Source organism: Molothrus aeneus, chromosome 4, assembly GCF_037042795.1.
Source record: "Molothrus aeneus isolate 106 chromosome 4, BPBGC_Maene_1.0, whole genome shotgun sequence".
In the NCBI taxonomy this organism is placed as follows: domain Eukaryota; kingdom Metazoa; phylum Chordata; class Aves; order Passeriformes; family Icteridae; genus Molothrus; species Molothrus aeneus.
Window position 1 is genome coordinate 46,595,517 of NC_089649.1, and position 21,594 is coordinate 46,617,110.

The 21,594-nt window shown below is 40.6% G+C and overlaps 1 protein-coding gene across 1 annotated transcript in view; it reads left to right on the plus strand.

Moving 5' to 3' along the window:
* The first annotated feature begins 1,001 nt into the window (after nucleotides 1-1,001).
* SCFD2 (sec1 family domain containing 2) overlaps nucleotides 1,002-21,594 on the plus strand; it is a 183,932-nt gene continuing 163,339 nt past the window's right edge. Inside the window, exons 1-2 of the mRNA XM_066548432.1 lie at nucleotides 1,002-1,737; nucleotides 6,359-6,527. Of these exons, the coding sequence (XP_066404529.1) occupies nucleotides 1,002-1,737; nucleotides 6,359-6,527 (905 nt within the window). The remainder of the gene's footprint in view (nucleotides 1,738-6,358; nucleotides 6,528-21,594) is intronic.

Sequence of the window (21,594 nt, forward strand, 5' to 3'; positions counted from 1 at the left end):
GTGGCACTCAACCATAAAGCAAAAACTCAGAGATACATAATCTCTGAGGTAATTCAGTCTGAGAGAAGGATAATTCTACTTGTTTATAAACTCAGGGGCCCAGTTTTAATTATCCCCCATCCTTTCTTAGTGTTCATTTTTCAAATTAAAATAGTCAAGAAGGGCATTAACTTACATATTTTTCTAGCATCATGAAGCTATATGCCCTAACGTTAAAATAACAGATTGGTGCTAGAACAGCACAAAGAAAGGGAAGAATGCATCTGAGTAGCAATGTCAGTGGAGAACACTGAAAGGGAAGGATCTGATTTAATTACTGGAAATCTAATGAATTCGGTGTTACTCATGTTTTTCAGTGTTTTGAAACCAATTGTATCTGTAAGAGACCTAAGAACGGCAGTTAAGCTGGAGGTGAATTAATTAAGTATTTTATCTCTTTATTAATGCTGAGAATCCTGCTATGTCAGAAAAGGTGTTTTCCTGGCAGTGTACCAAGGAGGCTGCCCAAGTGAATGCTGTGTGGAACGCAGATTTGCCAGCGGGCCATCCATTCTCTGTGGGTGCTTGTTATGGCGCTTTTTCTCGATAGCTTTGAAACTGATTTCGAGATCAAGGGCTTTTAAAGGGGAAAATGAAATTAAAATAATTTGTCATACGTCTCTAACTGTACAGAGAAAAGTCGCATTTACTGAGCAAGAGTACTCCGTGTTGCAGCTCCTTCACCAAAGCACTTGTTAACACTCACACAAGAAATACACAGTGGTAGGGCAGGGAGCAGTGATGAAGGTCTCGCCTCTCGGGTGCTGAGCATGCAGAGTGCCAGGGAAGGGGCCGTTCCCGCGGCGTCACCCGGCAGTGCCGGGGCACGGGCGGGGCTCCCACACGGCCGGGGACAGCCCCCGCCCCGCCCCGCGCACGCGCAGCCAACCCGCGCCCGCCACGCCATCGCGCGGCGCCGGCGGCGCGCCCGGCACGTGCGGCGTGTTGTGGCTGTCACCGCCATGGCGGTGCCGGAGGTGCTGCGGCAGCTGAGCCGCCGAGCCTGGGAGCCCGCGCTGGCCCGGGCGCACCGCGCCGCCGTCCTCATGGACGCGCCCTCCGCCGAGGCGCTGCACTGGGCCGGCGGGGCGGGCGAGCTGCTGGCGGCCGGGGCGCTGGCTGTCAGCGCGCTGTCCGCCGAGGCGGCGGTGCCGGCGGGGGCGGCCTGCACCGTGTTCGTGGTGAGCGGGACGCTGCGGGGCGGCGCGGCGGCCGCGGTGCGCGGCGTGCTGGAGCGGGGCGCCGTGCGGCACTGCGTGCTCGTGTGCGGCGACGAGGCGGACGGCGGCGGGGCGGCAGAGCTGGAGGAGACCTTGCGGCGGTGGATGGGCGAGGGCGGCCGCGCCGAGATTGTGCTGCGGGGCCCGCCGCTCCTGGCGCCCGTCTCGGCGGAGCTCTGCCTGCTGCCCGCCCTGGCAGCGCTCCTCCCGCCGCTGCCCGGCCCCGGCGGCCCCGGCCCCGCAGAGGTCGGGCTGGGTGCGCTGCCCGCCGAGCTGCGGGCGGCGGTGCGGGCCCTGGTGGGTGAGCTCGACTCTCTCTTCACCGCCCTTGGCCTGAGGGAGGAGAGCTTCGCTGTGGGGGCCCTTAGCAGGGTGGTCGCCGCTGAGCTGGCAAGCTACGCCTCAGCCAGAAACAGGAGGAGGACAGCCACCAACAAGGCATCTGTCATCTTCGTTGACAGGACGTTGGACCTCGCTGGTAAGAAATCCTCAGCTGGTATGGGCTGTCATTCTATAGGGCCCACACCCACCCCACCGGGAGGGTGTCAGATAGTGGGAACCCCGGTGACCTGGTGTTACCAAAAATCCATATTCCATTTTGTACAGTGTCCTCCCCTGGCTATATAGTGCCAGTTCTGGGTCCTGGGTGGGATTGCTCTTGAGATCTGGTCTGCTAGAATACACTTGTTCACTGGTTACCAGTGATGGTAAAACTCTGGGCTTCTTCTGAAGCTTGGAGAAACATGGCTGGGTTCAAAGCAGTAGTTCCTGTAAGTGCCACATTATCCTGCTCCAGTAGGAAAACTTGGTGTTCCAGTATTCTACTGGTGATACCCAATGTCCTCCTTTCTGTTCCAAAACAGCTATTATCATGTGGGATATGTATATGATAATCTTTTGTCTCAGTGTCAGTTTCATGCTTCCTGGATTAAAAGCCACTGCTCTCTAGCATCCAGATCATTCATTACTCGCACTATCCAGTTGTTTGGAAAAGTATCTTACAGGCTGCTTCCATGACCCCGGATGCTGTGCCAATACCCCTAGTGCCAGGTGCATCCTTTCATGCAGAAGTTGCTCAAATGGTTTGGTTAAGTGGTGGTCCCTGGGGGTCAGTGACCCCAAAGTCATACTTAACTGCCCAATGAACTGGTGCTGCTTTCCAAATTAGGAGAAAAGTTGACATAACTGAGCTGGTTGCTCTCCTGTTCTTGGTTCGTGTTTAACATGATGTTACAGAGTAAGCAGTGTGAGTTCCCTTCCACAGGTTAGTGGTTTGAAGAGTAATTGTATTAAGCCACCAGGTGTGCAAACAGTTCTTCATCTGCTGGCACTGGGAGCATGTTTAATAATCCCAGTGGCCATGATGATTGCTTGCACACCCTTGTATCCCAGTGGATCATAGAAATGAAGAGTAAGGCAGAAGGCTCTGCTGGAAATCCAAAATCTTGTTTCTAGCACTTCCATTTTGCTGCAAGCTAGAAACCTTAACTGTGCCTGTGTGCCACCTTGAGGTGTGAAGGAAATATCTGCATGTTTCAGACTAAGCCTTATGGATTGCTGTGAAGGATCCAGTGAATCTATTTGTCACTCTTTATGTCTGTCTAGGGAGATACACCTCTCTGTGTAACCCTTAGCCATATCTATGTGCCTGAAAGTGTTTCTGTAGGTATGTGTATTGATATAGGAATGACTGCATTTGCTATCCCAGTCATACATACCTCCTGCTGGCATGCACAGGGTGGGGGCCTGCTTCTCTTTGTAGTCAATAATTCAGGTCATAATTTTTTGCCACCACATATCATGTAGCAAGTACTTGGCACAGTGTTGCACCCTGCAGCTTGTCTGTTTCTGAATTTTCCTCCATATTTTTTTCCCCCCATAGTTTCACCATTGTGTGTCCTTGAACTGCTGTAGGAACCATAGCTATCAACAAGGTGCTAAAGAGCAGCTATGAATCCAGGCAGTTAATGCTGTGCTGAGGTTGGGAAGATTGATCAGAAGAATGCAGGAAAGTGGACTTGGATAAGGAACCTTAAAATGAAATTATGAGAAGAGTGTTGGTTTGGGGTGGGAACAGGGAAAGGGTTTATTTTTGCACTCAGATAGTGAGAAGAAATAAAAACAAGAAATAGAACCAGATGTGGGATGACAGGGAGCTGCCTGACAAGGAGACTCTTGGGGAGGTATGACGAGAAATATTTAGTACCAGCTTAAACCTGGGAAGGGAATTGTGGAATCTTGTATTTCAATAGGAGAAGGTTTTTTGGAGATAACATCAGGGGTGCAGTGAGCAGCACTGGAAGGAAATATCAAAGCTCACAGAATAAGGATGAGAAGTTACAGGATTTGTTTTTTTAAGATTCTATTCTCGGTATCCATAAATGAAATTAAGATCCCTGCATACAACCGTTCTTTTGTTACCAACAAATGCCTGCAGAATTCATTGGTAATTTCATTGAATTGAATTATTGCTGTGGTTTGGATGTGATACTTGTGCTATCGAATACAATGCAAACTGAAGGAAGAAAAATCTGGTGCATTTCAGAGGTAAAGTTGTATATGAACCTGAATTTAATGCCACACAATAAGATTTGTTTCATTGGTTTGCTAAAAACTGTACAGTAAAGAATACACAGGTTGACCTTGCAAATTGTGTCAGCTACAATTTGTGTCAAATGTCACCTATTCAGTTTGTAAGTTATAATGTAAAGAAAAGTGAAATTAGAACGGCATGATCCCTAAGAGTTCTTGTATCCTGAAAGCTAGATGTTAGCCTGGCATGAAAGCTCCTATTTTGCAGTGGTCAGATAACTTGTTGTCTCATGAATGCTCAGTCTGTCTGTACTTTGGCAGCATTCAAAACCATCAGCTGTACCCTGAACACTGTTGCTCATGAGAAGCTGCTGAGCAGTCTGTTGACTGTCCTCAGAAGTGGTGAGTAGAGAGGATCAAAACTGGTCCCATGCACCCTTCTGAAGTCAATGCAGTCTGAAAGTGACTCCCTGTGATTCCTTGTCCTAGTCTTGTGAAGTTTAACAATCTTTTCAGGCTTGGTTAATTTATGCAGTTGATTGGGGTGACAGTGACATTTAAAACCTCCATGAGATGTTTTGTGGTTGTTTTGATGAGGCATGGCAAAGGCCAGTAGCACTGGTGGACCAGTGGAAACCTCCAAGAAGTATCTGTCATGGGAATGAGACAGAGGCTCTCATGGAAGCAGCTCGAGTACTCTGAGTCTTCCCTCTATGCCAAGAAGAAAGGAGGGATGTCAATAATTATTGTGGGTTTATTTGCATTTGAGGTGTTTCTGGTTTAACCAAATGTCTTGTCTAACTAAATGTTGCTCACATGCAGCATGTGTGGAGGGGCAGATCTTGCTTCCAGTACGTGGGGTGGAGGTTCAGAAGATTATTGTTGTTTTTCCTGTGCAACTTTGCAACTGTTGCAGTGTGCCTTACATGTGACTGATCTAGTAAGAGCAATGTAGGGATTTTGGAGAACAAGACAGCTTAGGGAGTCACAAAGACAGCCCAGCTCATTCCATCTGTATTTCACTGGTCTAACTCTGGCTGGGAATGTTAGAAAGGGAAGTTGCTGTTATTCTGTAATTGTTGCAGTTTTTGGTGAAACAAATGGGTAATAAACCAGCTGAGTGGTCAGATGTCCACGCTGCAGTACCACCCTGTGTTGGACACTTGTGCCTTCTTTGCTTTCTGTGGATAAAGGTGTTGCCAGCACAGAGTTTGGCTTCACTTTATTTTCCTTTTTCATCCTTGTTTCTCTTTTCAACATTTTGCAATACAGAAAAGTGGATAGACCATGGAAAATCATGGCTTACAGCCTGGATACCTGGCTGCTGTAGAATTGCTGGAGACAGTCTTCTGCTTCTGCTATCCAAGAGCACTTAATAATCTGACCTTAGCAATGTACTCTATGTAAAAGCCTTGTTTGGATTTATGGAGCATGTGAAGCTAATTCAGCTGTTGAAACAGATATTCTCTGTCTATGGAAATGATGAAAACATAACAGCAGATAGCTGCCACACAGATGGACTTAGATGGAGTGGGACCATAGCCTGAGAGAACTTTTTCCTGCCTCTCAGTGGTGCTTCAAAAGTTCCCATTTTTCTGTTATTAAAGCTAGGACAAGCAAAACTAAGCTCAGCACTGCTGTCTAGCCCTGTGTTGATGGCTGAACTGTAGGTTAAGTGGCAGACAACAAATAACTTCAACTTGTTCCTGACCTAAAGGCAATAAGGTTTCTGATCCCTCTCTCTTGACTTTTTTTATCTGTAGTGTGTGTCATGTTTTTCTGCTCTGACTTGGCTCACAGCCCTAATAGTTTTTAAGTTGGTTGTAGAGCCTGTATTGGAAGTTCATGAATGGAAAGAAAAGCATGTGTGTTTGAAATCAGGAAAATTGAAGAAAACATGCCAGCTGGAGTTCAGAGTTTCTCTTGGAATACAGTCAAATTGACATTTTATACTTTGTAACATGGGTTGGTTTAGTTATTTCGTGTTTGTTTCACCTGAGCTGCCCTCAGTTCGTATAAAAGTAATATGATCTTGATTGTGGCATGCCATTGGTAATTGTTTATTTTAATATTAGGCTGGCCTGTCTGGGTAGTTATTTATGCAACTTGTATATAGGCCTTTTAAGCACAGCCCTAGTTTATTCATGTGAGTGTATATATAAATATTTGCTTGCTTTTTTAATAACCATTGCAAATATTATTTAACAAGTTCCTTAGGCAAAGAAAAATGTTTTTCATGTCTAAGTGTAAAATCAGTGAATATCTAACAGCTGTAAAACTAAGTCTAATTTAGCAGTAATAGTAGTAATGGTAATAGGGCTTTTTAAATGAATCTTTCTGAAATGTTGTAGGTGCTTTTAACTTTACACATTTTAGAAATTAGTTTTACTTTTGTAGAAAAATATTTTTGAAAAGCTAAATGTGGTTTTGATATTAGGAGTACCAGTGTCCTTCTCCCCAAAACATGTAGCTATTTTCTCTTCAATTCCTTGTGTTTGTTTGTTTTTCTAGCTATGTGCCTGATAGTTGTTGGATTTTTTTTGGTTTTTTTTTTCCATTTTCTTCAGGAGCAGTTGGTCATCATGGTGACAATCTTGCAGAGAAGATTCTTTCTGTGCTTCCTAAACTTCCTGGCCACAAGACTGATGTAATGGTTAACATGGTGGAACTTACAGCACTGCAGACTACAGATGAAACTTGCAGTATTATAGCACCTGGCTGCTTAGCACAACCAAAGTAAACATTCTTTTCTTCTTTCTTTTTCTTTTTTTTTGTTTTTTTTTTTATATTTTTAGTGTTGAATATGTTTGTTATCTCTATGTGAAAAAATGAACAAAGAACAAGTCTTTAAAAAAATGAAACAAAAGAAAACAGTCAAGCTTACAGCAAAACCCCATCTGGTCGTAATTCTGCTGGAATGTAATAGTCTGTATGTGTACATTAAGTGAGTAGGCCAGATAAGACTTCCAAAAGTGGAAGAATCTCAAGACCTTTTAGATTTGAGTTGTTTAAATTGCTGTAGATTACTGTAGCAGAAATCAGTATAGATTAACACCAAGAATTCTCCTTGTGACATTTCTTTTTCTGAATAATAGGTCATCCAAACAGGTAGGTCTCAATGGTGACTTCCTTTTTCTATAAGCCTCTTTATAAAGTTAGCTGGATGCTGAATTTAATTTAAGGTTATATCCCTGTTTTCAAGCATAGTACCTGTGGAGAAGGATAATAAGGCACAAATTCAGGTATGCAGACAGCTTCATGGGGGCCTGATTTTTACTTTAAAAAGAACAACCAAAAAGTAGTAACTTCAGACAAGTATACTTAGCTATGTATAATGTGTAGCTAAGACTTTACAAGTAAAGTGCATCAGATTTGATGTTTGACTTTCTAAATTTAGTTGTCCAAACCAAAACTCTCCTGCAGCTTCTGTTACTATGTAAAAACAAGGAAACATACCAGGTGCTGGTTTCACTCCTCAATAAATATTTTTCTCAGCAGTGCTTTAGAAATTTATACAGTGCAAAAAAGATTAAAAGTTCTTTCTCTTTTACTATAATGCTCTCCTCGTATAGTAGGAAATGATTTTTTGAGATGGGCTATTCAATATAGTTTCTATTCTTCTCTTTTGATTTGTTTTGTGATTTTGCACCTGCACTGTATCCTTTTTCTTCCCTTTCCCCCCAACAAAGATTTCACAGATTTCCACTGTTAGCAGCATATGGTCTTTATTTTCTGAGAGCCTCCAGATCCTTTGTCACCTTCCATCTCTCACATGTGCTGTAACTGGGTCCAGTTTCTACATTTTGTATTGCATACCTCTTTTCTTCCATAAAAGTTGGAGAGGAAATGTTTCCTCATAGAGGTGGACTCAGTTGTAACTTGTTGCCAGGGTGACTAGCTTAAATAAAATTTGTTCTGGTTTGCTTCTCGCTGTCTGCTTTCCCACTGATTCCTGAAGTAGAAGTGAAATGTCTTTAAAGATCTGTCTACACAGTAAAATGAAGAAGCCATTGTCCATAGTAGAACTTTGTGGTTTCTTTTTGTGCTAACTTTGAGTAGCTACCATTAATAAAGAAAATTCTGCCAGTGTGGATTAGGAAAAAAAAAAAGATATTTACTGCCCTGAGATTGTTGACCTGTGCTACCACTCTATTCTTTCTCGCATTATAGACAATGAGGAGACTAAAGGTAGTGCTGGTATGCCTTCCCATTGCTAAATTATTACTTCAATCATGTATTCATGCTTTTAGTAACAGCTGACAGAGTTTTACTATGTTCTAAGGTGGCTAGTAGTATAGACTTATATCAAGGTTTGTTTGTCTATTTGCTGGCTAATGGGAAGGTGCCCTCTGTTAACAGTAGTTAGTCTTAACATATTTTGCAGTCTCATATGGACACAGCTGCTTAAAGAACAGCAGGATTTGGCTACAAGATGCAAGTGTGGCAGTGTTGGGTGACAGCAGCTGATACCTGGTACCAAAGCAGTGGTGCCATTAACACACTGATCTATAGCAGCTTCTCCCAAACACCCACCCCTCTGCAAACTCATGGTGCAGAATCTGTTACACTGGAAATTTTTAGGAACAGATCAGGCAAATATTTTAAACAGTCTCAATCTTGCCTTGTAGCACAGCAAAGGGACAAGATGACCTCTGAAAATCTCTCTTGTTATCACTGTTCACAACTGAAGAAGAGCTCTGGGCCTTAGAAGAGTCTCCAAACTCCAAGTCACACTGTGATGTTCAACCTGTTTTTTGCTTCTTCTCCAACTATATAATGATCAGGGATAGTTCCTAGTTTAAAATAGGCACTTCCAAACTAGCTTAAGACAGTTGAGGAAGAGTGCTTGAAACCATAACAGTGGCTGAAGGTGGTAATTTCCATTCTGTTCAACAGGACTATTTTCAGTGTTGGCTTACAAATGCTAACATTAATCATCTTTGCTAGTGTAAAATGGTTGTTTTTCTGAAGCACTGAAGTGGATTAAAAATTTCACCAGTAGGTTTCTGTGTCAATTCCATAAGAAATTCCTTAGGATGCTCTCAATTCCTCATCGGCTTGGTTGTTGCCCTTGGTAGCTGGCTCAGAAATGTTTCTTATAATTGAAAACTTAAGCCTTCATTTGTATTTGTAAATGATGCATGGCAAGGAGGGTTCCTCTGCTTGTAAATTTTCTGTTTACTCTGGTGAGTGAAAGTGCCAGCCCTTTCCCCAGAGACAGGACCAGCGGCTTCAGTAACACCCAGATGAAATGTGTGGGGGCTCTTTCACATGAAATTTTGTGATCAGACTGTGGCATTTCAGACTCACATATTCAGAATATTTTTAAAATGTTTTCATTGTTTTCTGTCAAGTAGTATTTGAGCATGCTGTAGTGAGGGGAGAGAGAGAGTCTGGTCCTTGCATACAGCTTGCTATATTTAACTTCTGTTATGGCATGCCACTCCAGCTGAAACATCTGGGCGCAGTTACAGAGTTAGCAAACTGAATTAATGAATAATTTATGGTTGGTGTGGTGAAATAAAGCAGGGTTCTTTTCTCAAATCTAAGGAAATAATGGGCTTCTTTAAAGATTTAGATGAAAATGTAAATGCCATATGCTGCTTGAGTAACTGTACTTTGAAGGTTCTCTCTTTGTGAGGGAGGGAATTTCTTAAAAAAAAACCCCAAACTTCTCTATAGTTCTTGATTTTTTTTTAGTTTTATTCACCTCAAAAATCTCACAGAGTAATTGTTTGCCCTACTGTAGTCACTGATAGGCTGCTGTTCCCGTGTGGATGATAGTAGAGTTATGCTCCTTCAGAATTGTGCCAAAATATTTGATTCATTTTTATATACAGATGGATGTACACAACAGAAGGGAAACAGTTCATAGGTATTTATTTGAAAGACACCCACTCTTGATGAGAACTGCTGGTGTCTGATTCAGAAAAGTAGTAGCCACCCTGTCCTTTCAAACAGATGATGCATCACAGAGGTGAAGTTGTAGTGAAAGCTTAGTGGTAGGGGTGATTTGAAAAAAATGATTACAGTTCTCTTGCTGTTCTTTGTATTTTGATAACCCATACAGTGTTTTTGGAGAACTTCTTCCAGATTTCAGCTTCTGATTTTAAGCATGCATGTAGTGGCTTCTAGGTGTTGTCTGTTTGGATGAACGTCAAGCTCTGTGTATTTGTGAGTAATCTATCCGGTAAATTTGGTAACATTTTGGTCACAATATTTATCAAAGCACTCATCTTGTGTTTTTAAGATCCTTTTTTAGCATGTTGAAGCCTCTTGTTGTCAGTAATTAGTTTATTTTGATGGAAGTTTATCTTTTCTGACTCTTGTGAGCTGGGAGCTGAGGTGCATGAAGCCCTGTGGCTCCCTAAAACCCCAAATGAGGGTTCAGATGCCTGACTCCTGATCACAGGCCTGTGGTGTGTGAGAAATAAAGATTTATGTACACTGTGGGCAACGGAAGGAATATCTGTTTACTCTTTTTCAATATGCTCTTTTATTACCCAGGAACACTTTTGATGTGCTCTCCTATTTTGCTGAATAGACTGAATATTTAATTTGCTTATGCACATTTTAAGAACTCTCTGAATGAAGGTTTCTTGCCTGTTTTTCCACTCTTGCTTCCTTTTTCCAATGTTTGAAGTTTCCAGACTTCTTAGAATTCAGTCTGGTGTTAAAATATTTTAAAAAGTCCAGATTTTTTATTTAAAATATATATGTGTTTAATGCAATACCCAAAGAACCATTGGACTCCTACAACAAGCGTTTTTCTGTAAAGATTAAATACTTTAATGTAACGCAGTTCATGTTTGGGCTGCTATGCCTAAAGCAATTCAATAAGCAATATAGCTGAGCTGTCTGGGCACTTTTGACAGAGCAGGTAGAGCCTCTAAATCATCTGTATTTGCATTGGGGGGAGAAATAACAAGTTGAGAATGAAGTGACCGTGTCGATGGGTGTGATGCAGAAAGCATTTTTATGCAGGCCAGATTTTTGAATCACAGCACCCACAAACATCTTTCTTTAGATCTTGTATTAGGAGTGGAAAGGTAGGTGTGATGGGAGAGTGGGTTAAAAATTAGAACATTCCTGGAGATAGAATGATGACATTTCAGTGTCTCATGTTGGTGGCAGCTGAAAATACATACTTCTCCCAATCATTCTTAGTTCTGAAGTTGTTATTCACATTTTGGACTGATCAGTACTTTTTAAAAATGCTACAATTTGGATGGAGAAGAGAGCCTTGCTCCAGCTCCATCTTTGCATTTGGGTGTGATGTGGTGATTCAATGCTCCTCTGGTATTGGTGGGACTCGGATAACCCCAAACCTAAAGGAAGGCCATGAGGTGAGGGGACTTGTATTCAAGTCCTGGTTCTGCTTTCAGCTTGCAGCATGATCTCAGACAGGTCACTTAATTCCTTTCTGCCTCTGATTCCTCTCGTAGTTCTTGTCCAAGGAACTGTTTTCCAAACCAGGAAAACAGGGAGTTTCTTAGGATACAAGTTTGCATACTGAAGGCAGAAAAATCCTAGGGGTTCTGATCTTTGGGAGTGCAAGTAACAGTGCAAGTGCAGATGGGTACAAGGGGAGTTAAGGTGTCAGGACTACTGAACGCAGGATCTCCATTTGTGTTTTCTTTAGTACTGTGTCCTTCCCACTCGTACTCACAGTGCTGTGTTGCCCTGGGGAGGGGAGACAGTTTTGAGTTGCATTCACCTGGCCCCCTTTCCTGGGAACTGATGGAACAGCATTCCAGTGATCTCTGTAGAACACACATGCAGTATTCTTTGAACAGTCACATGTATGATGTCAATTTCAAATGAAAGATTTTTTGTGTGTGCATGGCAAAGAAAAGGGCAACAAAAAAACCCCAAAAAACTGAAGAGGAGATTATTCCCTTTAATCTGGGAAATAAAGTTTTTTGAATGGCTGATTTTATTCTCTTGAGGTTTTTTTGTTTGATTGTTTTTTTAATCGGGGAACAAGCATCTGAAGAATATTGGTGTTTTGGTTTTTTTAAAATAGTGTGGTTCTTGGATCTTTTTGGTATTTTCAGTCTTTTAAAAAATATTTCCTTTAGGAATTAAACCACTACTTTTTTTTTGCATGCATACATTTTTGGAAGCTTATAATGAGAAGGTAATTTGGGACACTGTTATTCTGTAATGAGCTGGAAATTTATGGCATAAATACAAGTAATTTTCCTTTCTGGAATGTTAATATTAAAGAGGAAACATTACTATTGCAGTAAGAAAATCCAGATGTCACAACTATATTGCTTCATATCCACTGCAAGTCTTGCAGAGGAGGAAGGGTAACCCAAAACAAAGGATGACAAGGCTCTTTTAGACAGGGAGAGAGGCAGCTTTGTGCTAGAAACTGCTTTTGGATCTGTCCCGGTATGTTGGTGGTGGCTCAGCAGCAGCGGGGTGCTCCCTGCCCATCCCTGCAGGGGGGCAGGAGGGGGGGTGTTCCTCCAGCTTTTCTGCTGCTGGACACTTCCCCCTGCTGGAAGCTGCACGCTCCTGCTCTCCCGGGACCCAGCCTCCTGTCCCAGCTGCAGTGCTCTGCTCAACTCTGCTCCTAAAGATTGTTTGAAACCTAAACTCAATGCTCCCGAGAAAAAAAATCCCAAACTAGCCCAAAAGAAGCCACCACCCATGGTACAGCTGTTTCCTGTCTGCCTTTCTGAACAAAGTGAGCAGCACTTTGGGAAGAGAAGGAAGTTTTAACTACAGAATTTATGAAAAGCAGCCATCCCATTGCATTAAATAAGACTCTGAAACTTTCTTTCACCAATGACAGGTGAAATTACAGCCTGGCCCTGTGCTTCCAGGACTCCCGTTGTGCCACTAAGTTCCATTTTTAGGGAGATGAATTGTGCTTTAGAGGGTTTTTATGTTGGTATCTTTTGCTTTTTCAGCAGTCCAACCAAGAGATGCTTCACAGAGTGGTGGATTGGGCAGTAGAAAAGCCCCAAACACAGCATTCCTTCCTCTCTCTCCCATGGTCCTGGACTGGCAGCCTTCCTGATCACCACTTGATTGCACTCATACAGGCTTTGAGCACAGTCCTGAATCAAGGCCTATTTAGAGTTTCTTCATTGTTTGAAATTTCTCAGGGCATCTTCTTGTTGGAAGTAAGAGCCTGGGCTGGATCAGCTTCTGGGGTTTTTCAGTCAAGACAAGCCTTCCAGGAGATGCTTTCTGCTCAGTTTCAAACCAGCCAGAATCAAATGAATGTAATTGACTGTTGTCACAGGATGAGATGAGCAAGCTGATAAGATTTATTATATTTTACAATAAATGTGTATATTTGCCCAGATGCTTTCAACATGGGACCTCATTGAAATGGAAAAAATGAAGGGGTGAGAGGGCTGTGCTGAGAGTGGAAAAGTCTGGAAAGAGGTTAGGACCTCTAGCTTTCCTGTGCTGTGTTACATAGAGCATTGTTAGAAGACCTTGCTGCCTCTCTGCAAAACCCCAGTTTGCTGCAGGAGTGAGTCCCCTGAGGTAGGCAGCAGAGGAATCTCATGAAGGTTTTTTGTCCAACCATCCTCCTCCCTAATAGGTGCCATATTTTTGTCAATTGTCTGTTACAACAGGGCTCAGAAGCCTTAGAAGTTGTCTTCTAGATAAGAGGAAGTTTGAAGCTTATTTTCCTTGAGATAAAGAATGAATTGAGCTGACAGGCTCTTGGCATCAGCTGGGTGGCTCTTCCTTATCTATGCCTCTCAGCCCACAAAAAGGACTTCAGGGGGCTATGGGAAGCTGGACTGCTCAAGACTTCATTCTTGTACTTTGAGAACCTCTAACTGTCCTCTTTGTCTAGGCTACCCAGGCTTAGTAATGAGAGGGTTCAGATGGAATAGAGACTGTTTTTTCCTGGGCCCTCTGACACTATCATAGCAGTCCTCCGAGTACAAGGATCAAGAGTTTTCACATACTGTTGCCTGTAGAATCAGTTTGGTGAAAATGGCAAAATCAGAACTTTCATGCTTAATTTTTTGAAGACATTTTTAGTTCTCAAGAAGAAAGACTCCCTGTATTTGTTATTCTCCATATTCTCTCCCTCTCCAACCATCAGTATGTCTGAGTACTTGAATCTTCACCTGGTTATCAGAGCAAGGTAGCTTAATGCCTATGAGGGAATTCAGTGAGTACAACCCCTCAGATAGTTTCTCTTCTAGCTGTTCCCTTGTAACCATTGTGCCCTGTTCTGCAGGCTTATTCCTTGCAAGATATAAAGAAGGACAAATCTCTTTCTGATAACCTATCAGAAAGAATTAACTATTGTCTGCACTCAGGACAGAACGGGAAGACCTTTACATTGCTTAGAGGCAATGGCTTTTTGTCTCTCTGTAGCATTTCTTTTAAAACTGACATAAATTTTTTGTTTCCTTAATGTTTTTGTTTGTGAATTTTGTTTCTTTTTTCCCCTGTGTAAGTTTGCAAAGTGCTTTTCTCTTGATGTGGCCACAGTGCATTTTCCTGCAGATGTATTCAGAGTTTAATAGTAGCATGAAGTCTGTGTCTGTTTGAGTAGACTTTGTGGTTCTCCAAAGTGAGCTCTGATCTTTCTTGTGTTATAGTACAATCTCCTGGAGACTATTGCTTTGGCTGATGCTGTGAGATTTTTCTAAGACTAGCTCTTAGTCTGTTTGGCCATCTGCCTTCAAGTTTGCCTCCTGAATGACCTCAACAGCAAGGTTTTAAAATGCAGTGATAGGCATTGGCCTTATTACATACTGCAGAATTACTCATTTGCTGTTCAGCCATAGTGCCAGAACAGAGAGTGACTGAGTGGCCTGGAGGGGTGTTTTCGTTTATCATTTTTATACTATAAAGTAAGCCTGCTATATCTTACAGCAGAGAGAAATGTGCCATAATAGGCTGATGAGAAGAACAAATGACAGCTGCTCATTTGGATGACAAAATAATGTTATGAAGGAAACAGTATTATCTGTTGGCAACTGGTCTGATTGCAAGTTTTGACTATATGATTTGGGTTATTCCATGACTCCAGACTTAATATGAACCAGGAATCAAAGGTTACACAGGCTTAAATTTATGTGAAGTCAGCTATTTACCTGTCAGAACTTGAAGATGCTTTTACTTTGAAAAGTAGATGGAATTTTGCACAGAGAAATACTCTGGTTTTGTACAGATAATACATACAGAACTATTTATTTTAATTTAATTGAGCCAGAAATCCAACATTCTTTTCTGCTATTTAGCATGGCTAAGTAATATTTAGCATGGCTTCTGTTATTTTGATGGCAGATCTTTGGAATCTAATTCATGATCCCTAGGTCTAGTGTTTACTTGTGTGTGTGTGTGTGTGTGTGTGTGTTTGTTATTTTTCCTGAAGTGTATTTAGGGGATGCTGCAATGGCTATTGCTACTTTATAATTGTTCACAGTTTCAAAAGTGGTTGTGAATATTGACCAAGCCAAACCAGTTCTTATGCCCTGATGAACTGCAACCCCCAAGCAGTCCTTCTGCAGGTTCTAAATGACTGTGCTTCACCAAGTTTCCATAGGTTGTGAGTATATTTTTTTAAGTTATCTTCAACTGGGAAAGATTTCCAGCCTCTGTGGGAGAGAAGAAGTTTTATGACCTTACCTAATTCTCTGCACAACTCTACTACTTATTTAAATAAGTAACAAGAAAAAGAAATCCATATCAGGTCATTTTCACTAACTGGAAACAGCCACAGAACACAACCTGAATGTGTATGCGGCATGTGGCTGCTTAAGCTCCAGTTACCCCTTGAAAAAAAGGGAAATTAACCTCAACAGAAAAAGCTGCAGTTCTTATTGATGGTAGGAATGGGTTGTGGTTTCAGACCTTCTTTGACAGGTCAGAAAACACCATCAATGGAACATTTGGTTTGCTGGTAAGGAGGGTATGTGGAGGAGGAGAGAATTAGATGGCACCAAACTGATTACAGAAGCCCATTTTAGGAGGAGGATGCAGAGTTAATATTGAATGACTACAAAAAGTGACCAAAAATCCAGAGAGTTTGGATTAGGACAAAATTCTGCTCTCATCACTCATTCTGTGGCAGGCAGAAGTGTATCAGGAAGGGGTTGTGAGAAGATACCCAGAACACCAGGTAAATATATGCAATGTGGACAGAAGTCCTTAACTGTTTCTCATGACAGATCAACTAGAGTATGGAAATAATTATAAAAATGAAAGCCTGAGGTTGGAGCTTTATTCTTTCTGAATAGCTGTCAGTTTGGTTTTAAAGGCTAGAATTGTCCATATTAGGTTTGCATGAGATCTGAGGAAGCTAGGGCTCTAGGTTTGCATTGAAACTATGACAAATATGCTACTTTGAACTGAGAGAGGGGAATAATGAAGATATGCAGGATTCAGCCTTCAAGTTGATCTAAGTTTGACCAACATGCTAGCAATGAATCTGGCTCTGCATGTTCAAAGATCTGGGGTTTAAGATGTAAAGACTGCTTCAGATTTTTTTTTCACAATTTATTTTGGATCTCAAAGTATCTACTGGAATACTTGTTCTCAACTCATAAAAAGTGTATCTTTGACTCTTTTAACTACTTATACCATAAAACATACTAAGCAGTGATTTTTGTGGTAACTGAGTCATTAATGGAAAGAGTTGTCTTTCTGTCTGTGATGAAGATTTTGTACATTAAGTCCTCAAAATGGCTTGGTCAAGAGGTTGCATTGATGACTCCAGGCCTTAGGCAAGCAAATGAGGGAGGGAGGTCAAAGGAGACTACCAAAAATTGGCCTTGTAAATCAAAAACATGAAGGAGAAGGAATTCCTGGCATTCCATGGTATCTGGGTTTATTTTCTTACATTTCTCTAATAAGAAAAACACACGTCAGATGTGTTCTTGGTAAATGTTTTCACTTGTCTCATCAGTCTCTGCTGCCAAACGTGACCCAAAATACATTGGTCTTACATGCCCTGAGGACATCTACTGGATAGCTAAGCAGCACATCTGTAAAAGTGGACTTGGCACTCCAGTGCAATCCCTAAATGTAGATTCAATTGTCAGCACCTCATTACTAACTGCTCTTTCCCTGGAATCATTTTTATTAAAATAACCTTATGCAATAGCTTTAAAATGCAGAGCAGAATGTTCTGAAGTAACCTATTGTGTTACATGTAATATTCTCAAGCAATATGTTTGTTGTAAGGATCAGACTTTATATTTAGTATAATTCATTGCTTTGTCCAAAACTGAAATTAAAATCCCTGAAAAGTAAGTCTTTAATATACACATTTTAAAGAGATGTTTGCCAAGAATTTTGCTGTACCTTGTAGTGCACAAAATCCTACTCAGAAGCTTTCAATTAAGTTGATTCATGCAGTAACTCAGTCTGGCATTCTGCATAAGCTGTCCTGCAGCTTGTAGGAATGAAACATTTTGCTGAAACATTTTGTTGGACTAAAAGGCAGCCAGTTGAAATTCAGGCAGGGTTAAGTGATGGTTACGAGTAGAAAGTTTTAAGAATTTATTTGTACGCTCTTTTTTTCCTTCGCCCCTGCAGAGTTTGGCCACTATTAAAGGAGCAAGAGTGAATTTTGGGGTATGGCTGGAATGATGACCTCTTTTATTTCAGTGGGCAAGGGGGCTAAGGGGCCTGTTAGAAATCTGGCAAGTCTTCCAGCATCAATTGTTCCCTTTACCTTGTGAAGTAGTATATATCCAGATTTGCTAATTGCAAAACAGGGTGGATTAGGTCACAATAAGCAATTCTACTTCTGACAGAAAGAATTTCACTTTTCAGTGATTTTTTAATTTGCTTGTCTTGAAGGAAGCAAGTGTTCATCTATATGTCAGTTGTTTTGTTTCTGGCAGTCCTCCAAATGCTGTGGTGTGCTTGGTTGTTTATTTGGACCAGTCTGCATTTAATTGTTGCTCTGCGGTCTAAAGATCAGGTGTCACTTCTGCTTTCGAATGGTGATGGACAGCTGGAATAACCTTCTTGTTTTTGACTTTTTTTCGGGTTTTTGTTTGTTTGGCTTTTAAGTCTACTTGACAATGAATCCACATGCTATTCCAGGCTATGCATCTTACCTTTCTATTCTTTCTACAGGAGACCCTTTTGAGAAATCTCTGAAGACTTCCAAGGAATGTATTATGACTGTGGGGTGGGGGTGCAAGTGAAGACTAGGAAGGAGCACTTCTAGACCTGGTCCCACACTGAGTCAATGCAGAGAAGCTTAGTCCTGAGTACCTGTCAAGAAGTGACAACACTACCATGTGTTTGTTTGGAACTGAAACTGGTTTTTCCAAGTCCAAGTGTGATGCATCGTTATCCACAGAGTACCTCAGCATCACCACAATTGTTTAAGATCCCCTTGAGTACTACTTAATAATGGAAAAGTTTTAGAATAGCTAAATGTTGTGTTGCCTGTAATAAAGGCTCTTCTGCAGAGATGACTGCTGTGAAGCTATTGCAGAAGGGAAGGAACCTTACCAACTGGTTAACAGATAGAAATTCTAACAATATATATTATGTGGTTTTAAATAACATAATTTTTGAAAAGAATAGCTAGGGGTTGGAGGAAGGATAAAAGTTAAACTGGTTTGAGGTGTCCTGACCACATTTTAGGGCTAGGACACTTAGGCCAGTGGATAGTTAATCTGCTTTTCTCTTTGCACAGAACATGTTCAAAATCATGTCTGTATACAAGATGGAGCTTTGTGGGATTTAATACTTCAAGGATTAGTAAGACCTAGAGATCAGTTGGCGTCTGTCAAAACCAGCCTTACTTTCCTGAGATGTGTCTTGTTTGTTCTCCATTACCCTCAAAGTAAACTGCTAGCTCCCTCTGCTTCAGCTGTCAGCAAGTAGAGTTAAAATGATTCAACCTTCTGTTTGTTAAGTACACTTGCTGTAGATCAAAAAAAATAAGCCTTAAAAAAAGATTAATAAAATCCCTCTTTTCTTGATATACTTTCAGTAAAGTTTTTGAGATAATCCAACTTTTGAAAAAGACACACTGAAATTCATTTTAAGACATTCAGAGGCATTTGGTTGCAGGGTAATAATCATGCAAGATTATAGACTTCAGAGGTTCTTGAAGTCGATAAGTAACTGTCATAAAAAGACCTGAGGCAAGGATGATGCTCTGTTTCTTGTTGATACAATTGCCAGGCATGGCTTCTGTTTCAGGCTGTTTGCGTGACTAATGCTTCCCTTCCACTCATGCTTCAGCCTGGCGAGCTTTGACAGCTCTGCATGGGTTCCTTTCCTACACTACGCATTCCTTACCTTCCCAAATGTGCCTTGTATCCTCAAGACTTGCCTCAGGGTAACATCTTCCACAATAAACATGACGACAAAAAACGTTGCAGTTTGTACAGTAGTCATGTAAAGATGTGAAACTGGCTGTTGATTTTGTAGCATGTGAGTAGAGCTGGCTTCAGGAATTTATTTAGGTTGAACCCGCTTCTTTGCCAGCCATTTCATGCTGGTGCTGTTGCTTCTTCCAATAGTTCACCAGAGCAGCCTTACTTGTTTAGAGGAATTTTCTTTCTCCCAAAACATTTGATAGCTGATGCAGAAATTACCTTGTAGCAGTATCAGCTGCCATATGAAGTTGGAAAGTTAGGTCAGCTTGCTTACATGACTTTTAATGTGTGTGTGACAGAGTTATGCTTAAATCAGAATTTTCCAAGGGGAGCTTTGGTGTACTGGTCAGTAACTTAAATCCAGTAATTTTGTAATTTGCAGGCAATAGGGCTTTATGGAATTAAGCACTACTTCTTCTTTTCACAGGGTAGTTAGGGAAGACAAAGAGTCCTGATTCAAGCAGTTTCTCCCTGCAATATCAGCCTCTTCTGTTTAATCAGTTGACTTTACAGATTTGATGTACTGTATTTGGATGCCACAGCACATGTAGGCCACAACAATTTATATCTGTATTTTCTTCTGATGTTACAAATAGAGGTGATCTGATTCATCTGCATGTATAGCTTTGTTAGTATTGGCATGTGTCATTTGCAGGATAGCTATGAAAGGAAGGGTAGTTCAGGAATTGCAGAGATGTTGCTTGATGTTTAGTCCACCAACAGATCCCTCTTGATCTTGAGAGGTGTTGTATTTGTAAGGCTTTTGTGCATTCTCAGTGCTGCTGGTCACAAGCTTATACATGTAACACAGCGTGTAACATAACTACTGTAGCTTAACAGCAACAATCATTGCAGACTTAGGCATGTTGCTTGTGACAGTGGTAAGATATTTATATAGTATTATCCAATTAGGGGTGTGTATTTTTATTCCATCTCTGGACTGTTTGATAACTATTTTTTCTACTCATTTCAGTCTGATTCCATAGCATTTTCTAGAAAGGGAGAGTTAGTTAATTTAAAATTACTAACCAAAAGAAATCATTCATCATTCTGTAAATCCTCCAAATTAAACTCTGGCTTAATATGGAGATTATCTTCCTATCTTTCCTACTACTAAGGGAAAAAAAATTAAAGTATGGTTTAAGGAAACTACGTTAATGTTTCACAATATATAATCTAGTTGAATATTCCATATTATATTGCTTCCTTATGCTTCACCTTTTGTTGACCTTCAAGTTTACAGGTTCAAATGGATATTAATGATCTTGGGAATAGCTAGAATAAACAGAACTCAAAAGGGATGAGAACCCATAGATCCCCAAGCTGTTGGACTGCAGTTTTCTTTTTTAACACAGGAAAGTGCTGTGTTTGCTATCTGGCTAGAGGATTATTGTCACCAAATAATTAGACAAAAAACCCCCAAAACCACATATATATATATATATATATATATATATAAAATGCTACATAAAAAAAGCTCTGGATATTTTGTAAGAATTTTTTCACTAACTGTTTTACTATTAAGCTAAAACAAAAATTCTGTATTACTAGTCTAAATAAATGGAATCGAATAAGAGGATTTCTGAAGCAATTCTCAGGTACTCTGTGTGTACCTGTGCATGCATGCATTTGTGCTGACTTGTATGACTTGTATTATGGTAAAATACAGTGCATGGATTATTTCTCTGCTGTCTTGGTTTAATGCACACTGGTGTCATTGGTTTCCACTGTAATTCTTTGATATTGGAAGCAATGAGGGGAGTTGCATTACTTTTTAATAATATCATTCATGCACAGCTGCATTGTCTCCTGCATGTGGTTATTAGCAAGTAAAGTTGTTTTGTGTCATAGATGTTTAAGTGTGTATGCTAAACTTCTTGGCTTTCTGAAGCCAAAATACTTACTCTGTGTGTATCACAGCATATATATATATATATATATATATATATATATATGTATATATAGTATATATATATATTTATTTATTTATTTATACACAAATACATCTATATTTAGATCCACATGAAACAAGACTGTGATTAAAATACTTGTCCTTACAAATTTACATGATGCTTGGATCGAGGAAATGTTTGATAAAACTGAAGATGATGGGTTTGGCAAGAGATGAACATGTTTCAGATGGTAGTTGACCACACTCATCAGACTTGTGTACATATTTTAATTTATAAGTATGGCCATCTGTAAAGTAGATATATGAATGAGCCAAATAGTTGAGTTTCTCTTTTATTTTTTTATTTAAGAAAAAAAAGGGAAAATGTAGAATGCTATGTTATCATTTACTTTTGTTGGGAGGTTTTGTTTCCCTTTTTTTTAACCAATTCCTGATGTGAACTGAAACCTTGCCAGCCTTTTAATAATTATTTATTAAATTTTATTGTAATTCAGTTCACCTGTGGGACCAAAAATATGTCAAATGTTAAGAGTCTGATTTACTT